A 12008-nucleotide genomic window follows, 5' to 3' on the forward strand; every position below is an offset into this window, starting at 1 on the left:
GAAAAGCTGCCAGTCCTCCCGCCCCAAGAACTTCACTAGCTGGAAGCTTACGTGGACCCCGAATTCTTCGTTGCGAGCTTCCGGCGCCAAAGCTAATACAGGCCACATCTTGGTGCCGTGAAACTCGACTTCAATGTCAGGCTCGTCCACCGAAACGCCCTCGCCGCTAAGTCCGAATCTCTTCATCCAATAGTCAACACGTTGTTGATCTGAACACCATTCTTGGAACTCTTGCCAGCTGAGGACCGCACACACATGCTCCATTGCCAGTGTGGGCGAACGAGGATACCTCTTACCATAAATAATCAAGAAACCATTTGATCCAACACGAGAGAGGTAAATGATCCCCTCAATTTCAACAAAGCGATATTCAAAGATGGATTGAATTTTCATTGGTAAAGGCTCTACTGCAAGCGAGGGACCGAAGGTGATGTTCCCGGTGGGGGTTTCTATCAGTTGTGGTGATGATATGAAAGTTGGGAAGGCCGGTAATATTTCGATGTGAGCCACCGATGAAGGCGGAGTTGTCCAACCGTTTCGGTTTCTAAGCAACACATCAAAGGGGTCGCAGTCTGTGAGAACGATACGTTGAGAAACCGCGTCTTCGAGCGCAAACTCCAATGAAAGTTCTGCCCAGTGCGAAACTGCATGAGGATTGTTAGCATGGAAAGATATGATTGTATTCAGACGTGTTCGACTTGCAGGTTGCAATGATTGAGGAGCTATCGTTGCACCATCTTTTCTCGACCAGTTTTGACTTGTCCGATGTGTTGATCAATGCCATAGCGGAAGACTCGAGCCGTACATACGTCTGACTCTGTAGACGTTTGACGAGAATTGCCAGTCGAGGTAGTGTTTGGCCGTGAATCTGGCAGTCAAGCACCGCCAGAAACAGTTTATCACGGCGGCGTCGATGTCTCGGAGTCAATCGTGAGCGCCCATGCGGATACTGAGGAATGAGCAAGACATCAACCTCAACACCAACAGGAACCTGGGCGATTTTGATCTCTCCTTGCCAACGGGGCTGATGAACTAGCACGTTCCCCTTCAAGCGGAAATCTGAGGGCGATTGTGCAAACACACCATCGTACCCAAGCCACGCGAGGATGGACTGGTCCGCGGGGTAGCGTCTCACAATCTCTCCTTGGAGACGTGCAAAAGCTTTGTCCCCCTCTCCATAGAGGAGGGGCATGTTGATGCCGAACAGACCTAAAAGGCAGTAAGCCGTGTCCTCTTGCCGGGTGGTGGCTCTGCGCGCGGCCCAGTGCATCCTCGCGCCTACACTGTGTTGCTGCATCATCGACAGTAGCGTCTTGGGATCGTTGCAATAACCGCAACGATACATCGTACCCGTCCTTCCAACTGGCGATCGGACATCAATGTTGTCTACCGGAGCGTGCTGGCGCTCTAGAATGGCGTTGTCGATGCCAGTGATTGCCACAATATGCTCAGAAATCTCAGTTCGAGTCCCTATCTCATTCCAGTCTTTGTCGAAAAAGGTTGCGCCATATGGTGCGATTAACTCCTGTAGCGTCCACCCACGACGAAACCATCTACTGTGCGATATGTTTACGACACCACCCTGGCGGCCTCTGTTGGAAACATCCTCCAAGTAGATGTAGCATGCTGCAGAGTCCTCGTACCACCTGAACATGGAGTTGATCGCTTCCGACAGCTCGGCGCTGCTGGATTTGTCGATACAGCATGTATCGACCCAGGCGTATTCTAATCCATCATTCTTTGCCCGCTGACACGTTTCGAGGATTTTGCTGAGACCCCGGCTCGGGGTGTCCTTTTGATGCTGCGTGATCCCGGCCTGCAAATGTTCAAAGAGAAACTCGTCGTCACCCCATGTGTGCGATAGAATGGCATACAACGGAGTGCCATAGCCATAGGCCGTCTTCAGCTCCAGCGTTGTGGTGTTGATCAACCTCATGGTGCAGGACGATAGTTGTGTCTCAGGTCGGTGGGCTCGGCAACAAGCCTTGCGGAGCTTTAGTGAAGCGAACGTAGTCGAGGATGGAAACTACTGCTTCTCTTCTGAATTGAAGCTTGGATCGCAAAGCTTGACTACAACAGCGGAGGAATTGTGAATTGACCTTGGTGATGTCCTGGTGTGATTGTAACAGACAGAGCTGAACAGGTGAGGTATCCTGACACGGCATGATCGACAAAAGCGGGGTAGGCGTTGGTAGGGTGGCCCGGTCTTATCTTCACAATGTGTACGGAGCAGTTGGTCTGGCTGGTTCTGAAGTGGCTGTGTCACATGTGGTCAGTACCCTTCTTCAGCTGGAGAGCTATGCAGTGATGCAATGTCTCTCACACAAGGCTTCGAAGACGAGTCCCTAGATATCTGTAGATGTCTCAAGTCCCTTCACACTAGCCCTGCGAAAGCCACCACGTTCGATACAGCCCAAACGCATGGCTTCTAGCCTGCGCGCCTCTTGAAGGTGTAGTTAAAGTTTATCCCAGAAGACAAATAAGCCGCCAAGCCACGTGAGCTCGCGCCCCGGCGGTCGGCACACACCGAGCCTCATCTCCCTGCTATTCCCGGGCGCCCAGTGCTCCAGAGTGGACCACGATGACTCCCCCTGGATTCTGACCAAGTGGGCTTGCTGCCATTAATAAAAACCTTTCCGGAATTTTTGCCTGGACCGATCATCCATGATAGGCCCACGCCATCTTGAGCACGCAGCAAACGTACATCGTCATTGAATCGTTGCGTTATGGCTGCTCCCGGAGGAAAGCAGTTGCAAGACTGCGTCACGACGCCGCCGAATGATGACACTGTCGTCGGTGCGGAGAAGGCGGTGGCGACGGACGAGGATCTCTCCTCCGGCCCGGGGACCTCCGGCGACGAGGCCGAGTTCCAGGAAGGCGGCTATGGTTGGTAGGTCAAGCTTTGCCCTGCATGTTACATCTCGTCCCGTAATCCTCCCGACTGACATGCACAGGGTTGTCGTCTGCTGCGTCTTCCTCATCAACGCTCATACATGGGGTCTCAATTCGGTATGAGCCTCCCCGGCCCGACGTGCCCCTCCATGGTGCTAACGCCAGCAGTCCTACGCCGTCTTTCTCGCCTACTATCTGAATTCCGGCGCCTTCGAGGGAACAAGCCCCATTACCTTTGCCTTTGTTGGCGGTCTATCCTTCTCCGTCGGTACGTCACCTCACTCACACCAGCAACAAATTTCACTAACGACCTCCGAGCTCTCCTCGTCTCGCCACTGACCACCCTCTCCATCCGCCGCTTCGGCACAAAGCCCACCCTCGGCGCCGGCGTCATCATCCAGTCCGCCGCCCTCATCGCCGCCTCTTTCAGCACCGAGGTCTGGCACCTCCTTCTCACGCAGGGTATTGCCTTCGGCATAGGCATGGGCCTCGCCTTCAACGCCACAGTCGGCGTCGTCCCGCAGTGGTTCCGTCGCCGTCGCTCCTTCGCCGCCGCCCTCTCGACCGGCGGCTCTGGCTTCGGCGGCCTCATCTACTCGCTCGCCACCAACGCCATGATTGACAACATTGGCCTCGCATGGGCCTTTCGCGTCCTGGCGCTGCTGTCGCTCGTCGTCAACGGCGGGTGCTGCCTGCTCGTCAAAGACAGAAACAAAGCCATTGGCACGGTACTGACGGCCTTTAACTGGCGGCTGCTGTGCAAGGTTGAATTTTGGCTCTTCGTCAGCTGGGGGTTCTTCTCGCTATTTGGCTACGTCATCGTCATCTTTTCGTTGCCAGACTATGGCCAGAGCGTGGGGTTCTCGGCGAGCCAGGGGTCTCTGGCCGCTGCCATCCTCAACTGTGAGTCTTGCGTCCCCCGCCTCTGGGCCTTTGTACAGCAGAAAACTAAATCAGTCGCAGTGGCGCAAGGTATTGGCCGCCCATTGATCGGACTGGCGAGCGACCGCTACGGACGCATCAACTTGTGCGGTATCAGCACGCTGCTGGCCGCGCTTTCGACGCTGTTCCTGTGGACGTTCACGGGCCAGCACTTTGCCGGCACGATCGTGTATTCCCTCTTCGGTGCCTTCGCCGGCAGCCTGTGGCCGACGGTAGCGCCCGTCGGTGCTGAGGTCGTCGGCATCCAGCTGCTGCCTTCAGGTATGCATCTCGGCAACACCAGTCTTGTCTTGATGCTCTCGCTGACATGATCAGTGCTCTCCGTCTTCTGGCTCGTCCTCGTCTTCCCCGCCACGTTCGCGCAGCCTATTGCGCTCGTCATCAAGCAGCCCGGGGCTGATGGCTACCTCGGTGTCCAGCTCCTGACCGGCTTCATGTACATCGTATCCTTCATCTCGAGTAGGTTCTCCCCAAAACCAAGCATACAGTACATACACGCTGACAGGCTCAGTTTGGCTGCTTCGCGTATGGAAGCTCCGCCAGCTAGAAAATGCGGACCTCTTGGCCGAAGCACAGAGGGCCGCAGAAGAGGACGCCGGCGACGTGACGCGGATCCCGACGCATCGTACATCGAGGACAAGCACAGGAAGGATGGTTCTTCGGGGATTCCTATCTCTGAGACACGTTTAGCGTGAGGTAGTGGACCAGTCTTTTCAAGAGCCGTCGTAATATCATTAGCATATAGATTAGCATACGCATACGAAGCGAACCGACTTGAGGCTAGACACATTGTCCCAAAGATGTGGTGATCTTCATCAATGACTAATCGATAGCATCATCCACGGTGTCAAGCTTGCTGGAGAAACATGCTACCTTGGGAGCGAGCTGCGCGCGACGAGACACCACGGGATGCCAACGTGGACCCTCCGTGCAGGCCTGAGACAAAACACCGCCATGTTTGCCGCCATCTGAGAACGACACAGCTCCACCAGACAACCACGCATCGACAACGCACTAATCCCCTCGAAAAGAGGGTCAGCTACCCGCCCTTTCCAATGCCTCGGAAGTCGACCCCTCAGGCTGTCAGCCTCCGGACGTCCGGCTCGAATGGCTCGGCGATGACCCAAGTCTCCATATGCCGCCCCGCAAAACTCAACCCTATCCTAACCCAAAATCAACGTCTGGGCATGCTAGTACCGGTGTTCTATGATGCCCAGAAATGTGAGCCGTGGAAGAAACCTCGGAGGCTGCGGCCTGACGATGGACGGACGGAAGCACAGGCGCATGCTTGGCGCATGGGCGAATTGGAAGCCGGTCGGCGAAGAGGACTTTTCCAGCCACGAATGATTTAGTGTATCTCGTGCCTTCTACTAGGCTTAAGCATTGGAAAGGCAAGCGAGGTCAAGTTGATACCGATAGCGCGTTATGGTACACCGTCTCAAACCGGACTCTGAGAACAAAACCACCACCTGGTGATAGGACGCTGCTTGCGTGAAAAGTATCGACGATTCGAATGGTCATCAAAGCTTGTGGTGGGCCTTCCCAATAGATCGGAGCATGCATGTTCTCCCTGCGAATCCATCTTTACATGGCAAATCAACAGATGTGCCCGAGGTCTCGACATACATCAGGATCAAAGTCTTTGTCGATCGCTCGTCAGTCGCGCGTCAGATGACTGTGTGGCAACTGCTGGTTTGTCTCAAATCTGTCATGATACTGTACATGCGCCTTTCAAGCGAGGGCCACTGGATAGATCGGCATGTCAGCGTCGCATGCTAAAATTGCTTGCTCAACGTGTTGGTCTCTTGGCGAAGCGGCCGCAGAACATGCTGGCCTCTCTGGCTGAATTGCTAGATTGATAATCTAGATGGGTGCCGTTGCGTCACTTGGCATTGGACTCCATGTGGCTTCTCCGCGGGTAGATGGGCGACTTTTCAACCCAAGATGGCCCTCGCCCGCGACTGCAGTCCGATGCTCTGTCCCATTGATGGCGGGTAGGAGTTGCGACTCAGTCACAGAAAGGCTGGACACCGTCAACAAGCCCCTTTTCAGCTCCACGAACGGTTCACCGGCAGCCTGGGACTTTCAGCTGTTGCCGAGCCTTGTGCTCCCTGTCAGTTCCACGGCCAACACTGACGAGAGATGGGAATCTAGGCTCACGGCGGGAGGAAGGAAGCCGCCCCCTGCGATTACCCGCTGCACGTTTATCCTCAACAACTACGTAATTTGAGCTTACTTCCCTTCGGCCGGTCTGGGATCGAAGTCTCGGCGCCGAGACACGGTTCGTGCAACGCGTACTGTGTCGCCGGTGCGGCGCGGCGATGGGGCGTGTGAGGTCTGGGGAGTGGAGACAGATAGGAGGGTACAGGGGAGAGGAGGGGCCGGAGCGGCGTTTTGACTAGGATCGGAAGGCGTCGTTGGCGTCGAACATCTGCGGTGTGTGACGTGACAGGCTGAGCGGCAGCGGTAGGATTGGGGGAAGGATGTCTTGGCTATTGCTTGGGTATACGTGAGCGGCTGTACGCCGGTGCTTGGTCCGGTGCTTGGTATCGTGGTTGTCTCGTTCTTGGGCTGTTCGATGGTATCGGGTGTAATGACAGTCGAAGCTGGTCAACCATCCAAACATCGTGAGAGGTGGACTTGGCCTGGCTGTAACTGGTAGCGTCGGACCTTTCGATCGATTTTTGTTCTTTTGGGGGACAACATGATTGAATAGCGGTGTTGAGCTGATGCTTGCTGTATGGTCCGATGTGTTGTGATCTCGGGCCAATCCTCCACGATCGTTCACGCATGGATTTATTTGGTGGTGCAGTGTAAGACCATGGTGGTGGATCGCCTCGTTCTCAGCGTCATGTTTTGATGGTTGACGCTAGGCATTAGACGATCAATCTCCGCCCCAACAACGATGTGCGACGATGTCCGTAACGAGGCCGTATCCGAGGTTGGGAGGCGGGCGACGATGCTAACGCCAACTGAAGATGAACAACGACAGGGTGAACTCGGCACCGACTGCTTTGAAATGGGATATCCGCCTCTGGAGGAACGATGGGCCGCTGAATCCCCGAGGGCCAGCGCTCTATTCAGTGGGTAACGCCCCTCCCCCAGAGCGATGGGGAAGCCCTAGAGCAGAGGCCCACCCGCTATGACACGGGGAAGGTGCAGTGGGGGATGGCTTACCATAGCGAGCGGAAGGCATCGCTCAGTTCCCTCCTACCTTTCTGGATCCTGCGGTAGGCAGTCGCCGCACCAACGGATCTCATCTCGCTTCGTAAGAGACAAAGGATGTCCACTCGTCCGGCGAACTGTCAGAAAGTCTCGGTTCTCCGTCTTGATAGATGGATCTAACGCTGGTAGCTCCGCTTCCGTTGATGGTACGGCGACTACCCATCTTCAACACGATGGGTCATGACACGCAAGCAGCGAGGAATAAAGACATTGGCATGCGGGGGAAGGCGAAGCGCACAAGTTGCGACGCGGGGAAGGAACAACGGACCAGCGACGAATGATGGGGTCAACGGGGGAAGGAAACATGGAGGACTCACCACACAGTACGAATTCGATCTGCTCCCTTCACGCAGCCCACTCATTCTTCCGCCGCCTCACGAATAAAAGGTCGCGATATGCCCGCCAAGTCTCATGCCCCTACGCACCCAAGCCTTTTCGCACCTTGGCGCAATACCAAAACCTGGCAACTGCACCGGCAGAGCAATGGAGCATGAGCAGCGCCATGGGAAAAGGAACATGGAGACGTGGATCCGCGTCCCTCTCTCTCGCCCCGGCGACCATGTACTCGAGCAGCAAAGGACCAACGGCCAACAACGAACCCATACCCTTGGGGAAAGAACCATGGATGATCTCGCATGGGCGGGATCCATCAACGAGACGTCGACGGTGGGACCCTGCCTCCTTGGTCTTCTTGGAGGTCTGAATTCTTGGTTGCTTGGGTGCCTTGTGCCCCTGGGTGCCGCGCTGGGTGATCGTCTCTCTGACTCTCCTCGACCCCTAGGATACCAAGACACGGCCCTCTTCTTCAAATACCATCGATATCCCACCCTCGCAGCTCCCGACTTCCTCCCGAGGCTTGACCTGCGCACTCCCAAGTCCAGATCACAGACAAGCCACTACGAAACAGATCAGACATGGCGACCACCGGAGGCAATGATATCAGCCATAGCCAGGGCAATGGCCTGAACCCCGATGTCAACGTCGGAACTGGCCAGGTTGATCTCATCGACGGCCATGGTGACAGCGCGGCGCCTCCTTACTCCCAGAATGACAACTTTGACCCGGAGAAGGCTCGTGCTGCGAAGGACTCAGACTCCTCTTCTGGAAAGGTCGAGGCTCTCGAGCGGGCGCCTGGAGCCGACTATGAGCCGGTTGACAAGATGACCGAGCGTGGCGTCCTGCGCAAGCTTGACTACCGCATCATCCCCATGGTCATGTGGGTGTATCTGATGAACATGATGGACCGAGGTATGGACTTCTCTCAGAATATCAAAGCGTTTCAAAGGAGCTAACAGGAAGAAATCTAGTCAACATCGGCAATGCGAGGTTGTTCAGAATGGAGGAGGACCTGGGTCTTGAGGGCTCAGAGTTCCAGCTGGCTGTCTCTGTTCTCTTTGTCACCTACTGTGTACGTGTTCCCTGTTCCTTTTGCCATCATCTTGATGGCCAAAGAGGACAATGACTGACAATGTTCCAGCTTTTCGAGACCCCTTCCAACATGATCATCAAGAAGCTGCAACCTGCTCGCTATCTTGCTGGTCTGACCATCGCCTGGGGCTTCATTGCCACCTTCAGCGCCTTCGTGCAGAACCTCGGCTCTCTCATCGCGTGTCGCCTTCTTCTCGGCCTCTTCGAGGCAGGCTTCTTCCCTGGCGTCGTTTTGTATCTCTCCATGTTCTATGGCCGCCGAAACCTGGCTCTGCGCATCGCCTACTTCTACTCCACTGCAGCTCTGTCTGGTGTTGCCGGTGGCCTGGTTGCATATGGCATCTCGTTCATTGACGGAGCCAAGGGTTGGTCAGCTTGGCGTTGGATTATCCTGATCAATGGTCTGCCTACCATTGTGACTGGTGTCATTATCCCGTTTGTTCTACCCAACAGCCCTGAGACGGCGAAATTCCTGACCGACGAGGATCGTGCCAATCTCGTCCGAATCCATGAGGCTCAGCTCGGACGCGCTCACAACCTTCGCAACATGGTCAAGTCCGATGTCATTGACGGCCTCAAGGACTGGACCACTTGGGCCTACTGCTTTGCCCTATTCCCCATGCTCACCATGCTCTACTCATTTGTCGTCTTCTTGCCGACCATCATCAACCTGATGGGTGAGTGGAGTGCCGCCGAGGTTCAAGCCATGACTGTTCCCGTGTACGCAGCAGGTGCCATCGTCTACCTGCTCAGTGCGCGTTACTCCGATGTCACCCAGAAGCGTGGCTACTTCGTCATGGGGGCCCTCTGCAGCTCCATCATTGGCTATGCTATGCTCATCTCTGGCCACAGCAACGCCGTATCATACGCCGGCTGCTTCTTTGTGTCCATGGGCCTCTTCACCTCGTCCGGCATCTCGTTTGCTTGGGTCCCCACCAACAACCCTCGTTACGGCAAGCGCGCCATCTCGACCGGTCTACACCTCACCATCGGTAACTCATCAGGCGTCGCATCTCCTTTTCTGTTTGTGTCTGATGACGCACCTCGATTCATTGCCGGGTACGCCGCCAGCATGGGCATGCTCGTCGTTTCCCTTGGCCTGAATATTGCGCTGCATCTTCACTTTAAGAGGCAGAACAGGTTGAGGGATGAAGGGAAGCAAGATCACCGCATGGACGGTCTCAGCCCTCTTGAGATCGAGGCACTCGGCGAGAAGAGCCCTAGGTTCCGTTTCGCGATTTAGGTGATCCATGCTCAGCACGCGGAGCCTGTCTGTCAGAGGCGTTTCCCAGTCATAAAGTCGGGAGACGAGCTTTTCAGGTAGAGAGTCCAAGTTAAGTATGTGCTTGGTTGAAAATGTGTATCTAGCAGACTAGATCGATATGATATCCTTTGTTGATCTTATTAATCATCTTTTTGAACGTAATCGATGGAGGAATGCGTCAGACGTTCTGACGTCTTGAAATCGTTGTGGAAAGGCATGGTTGAAGCTCAAACTGTGCCCAAAAGTTGGCAATGTTCCCGTCTCGTATCGGCAGCCTCGATTTATGACGTTGAATGCACCTGATCCACGGCGCCAACAGTGCAGTGTGTCTTAGTCATGGATAAAAAGGCCATCCCTTTGAATCCGAGAACGGTCTCAAATACTTTGAAGCCAAGAGCCGCCGGCTCGACCGCCTACTTCAAGGATCTTTATCCCATATAGAGCTATCAAGCAATATCAGACAACTTGCCCAGAAGCTGAATTCTGTCATTATATCTGGAGCACCCGGTTTTTAACGTATTATTATACCTGAGGTCGCTCTCGGGTTCAACGTGATGGTGATTCGATTGGCTTACTCGGCAGTGTGATCGGAACAACTGGGCGTTCTTGTCGAGGGAATTGTCGTCGTATGACTGGTTGCCGAAACGCAGGAGATCTCCATTAAGCTTTCTCCAGAAGGAGTGGCAGAGAGAAACACGATTCGGATTTAGCATGCTTATCATGAGGAAGACGGACGGTATTGGAAGGGATGTCATAAAGCAAGGAGGCTTTCGGAGCTTTGGTGCGAAGGTGTTAGGATTTTACAAGAAACATACAGTGAGGCGTTGCTCTACCTTGACTTCCATACCAGACCAAGTTACGACGACAGTCGTTGGGTGCCCCGTTCAGTAATATCAAAATAAGTGTCAAAATAGACGTAGGGCTACGCCCAACCGCGGGTGTCAACACATGGCCAGGTCTTGACTCCAAACATTCCAAGCACGTTAAGCATATGCACCGCTGTTGGCCGCAGTGCAGAACATGTAAACAAGGCAAAATGATCACAAAAAGCATCAGGAAAAACGGGCATCATGACTTGACAATTGAATAATCTTCGATCCATTGTCAGAGACCTGTATGTCTAACCTGGATCTCGATCTTCACCCGTAGTTCCAGGACTTCTTTCCAGTCATGCCAGCCGTGCAACTGTTAAGGCAGAACCCGCAATCTTTGGTATTTTCCTGCCCCAGCCTGAACCCTGAAACCATAAGAACCAATCCAAGCACTTTGAAGCGAGCCTTTCGCTGATAGCGTGTGTATCATTTCAAGCCTTTGAGGTCATACTGTTGCTCAATATTAGCTCAAGGTTGGCAAGCAGTAGAGAAGGTCAGCAAACTCGCCTGGTCACAAAACAAAGGATCGGCTTCTCATTCTTCGTGACTTTAGAGGAGCTTAGCATCCTCGGTTTCTTCGTCGCTGTTCTCCTCCTCGATATCGTCCTCCTTCTTGGCGACAAAAGTGCCAGCCTCGGAAAGACGGAACAGGGGAGGGGGAGCTTCATTCATGACATGAGCCCCACGACCGTGTCCATGACGGGGCACAGACATGGGAGTATGGAAAACAGTTCCCTGGGTCTTGATGCTGGAAGCGGGAGTATGGAACTCATCATCGCTCATCTCGGCAAGCTGGGCAGAAAGACTTGAAATTCTCTGCTCAAGCTGGTGATTCTTCCGAACCAGCTTGCCGTTGTGCTGGGTCAGATACTTGGCCAGTTTCTCGGTGACCTCGAGTTTCTTCTTGAGGTCACTGACGAGCTTGAGGGCTTCGTCGAGCTTCTTGGTCTTCTCGCGCATCTCCTTCTGGCTCTCCAGGTTCTCGATATGCTTCTCGAGCTCGACGCGGATGGCGCGATGAGTCTCCAGCTGGTTCTGCAGACGAGTGACGGTGACCATGGCCTTGTCGAGGAGGACCTTGCCGGCCTCGCAGGAGAGCTCGGAAGCAACGAGGAGCTCTTGCATGACGCGGCTTGACTCGCGAAGCTGGTTGATCTCGAGCTGGAAAGCCTGGAGCTCGCGGATGCGGTCGGGGTTGTAGTCGCGCATCTTGCTGTTGGTAATACTACTGAAGGTAGAGGAAAAGAAAATCGACAGAAGGTCTTGATGTCAGCGAAGCCGGGTTGCTTGATTGTTCTTTGGGCAAGCCTTTCTCGGGTGTTGTTGCGTGTGCGGAGGTAGGGTTGCCGAAAACCTCCCGGGTCCTGCCAGTTTTGGGTCCACCT

At 54.5% G+C, this 12008-nt stretch overlaps 4 protein-coding genes across 4 annotated transcripts; 2 read left to right on the top strand and 2 right to left on the bottom strand.

The window, feature by feature from the left end:
- Nucleotides 1–182: 182 nt before the first annotated feature.
- D7B24_000436 (uncharacterized protein) lies at nt 183–1936 on the bottom strand (the record flags this gene model as incomplete). The annotated part of the gene is made up of 3 exons (XM_028634693.1): nt 183–238; nt 297–644; nt 1084–1936. 3 exons carry the CDS (start codon nt 1934–1936, stop codon nt 183–185), a joined length of 1257 nt encoding a protein of 418 aa, XP_028492621.1.
- Nucleotides 1937–2726: 790 nt separating this feature from the next.
- D7B24_000437 (uncharacterized protein) lies at nt 2727–4524 on the top strand (the record flags this gene model as incomplete). The annotated part of the gene is made up of 7 exons (XM_028634694.1): nt 2727–2890; nt 2955–3009; nt 3061–3160; nt 3211–3795; nt 3856–4095; nt 4150–4293; nt 4346–4524. The coding sequence occupies 7 exons, from the start codon at nt 2727–2729 to the stop codon at nt 4522–4524; spliced, it is 1467 nt and encodes a 488-aa protein (XP_028492622.1).
- A 3449-nt stretch (nt 4525–7973) lies between these two features.
- Nucleotides 7974–9730, top strand: D7B24_000438 (uncharacterized protein; the record flags this gene model as incomplete). Its single annotated transcript, XM_028634695.1, has 3 exons — nt 7974–8307; nt 8367–8467; nt 8537–9730. 3 exons carry the CDS (start codon nt 7974–7976, stop codon nt 9728–9730), a joined length of 1629 nt encoding a protein of 542 aa, XP_028492623.1.
- Nucleotides 9731–11172: 1442 nt separating this feature from the next.
- On the bottom strand, nt 11173–11832 carry D7B24_000439 (uncharacterized protein; the record flags this gene model as incomplete). The annotated part of the gene is made up of 1 exon (XM_028634696.1): nt 11173–11832. One exon carries the CDS (start codon nt 11830–11832, stop codon nt 11173–11175), a length of 660 nt encoding a protein of 219 aa, XP_028492624.1.
- Nucleotides 11833–12008: the final 176 nt, after the last annotated feature.

The sequence above is a fragment of the Verticillium nonalfalfae genome (genome assembly GCF_003724135.2).
Source record: "Verticillium nonalfalfae strain VnAa140/NRRL 66861 chromosome Unknown scaffold_103, whole genome shotgun sequence".
Taxonomy (NCBI): domain Eukaryota; kingdom Fungi; phylum Ascomycota; class Sordariomycetes; order Glomerellales; family Plectosphaerellaceae; genus Verticillium; species Verticillium nonalfalfae.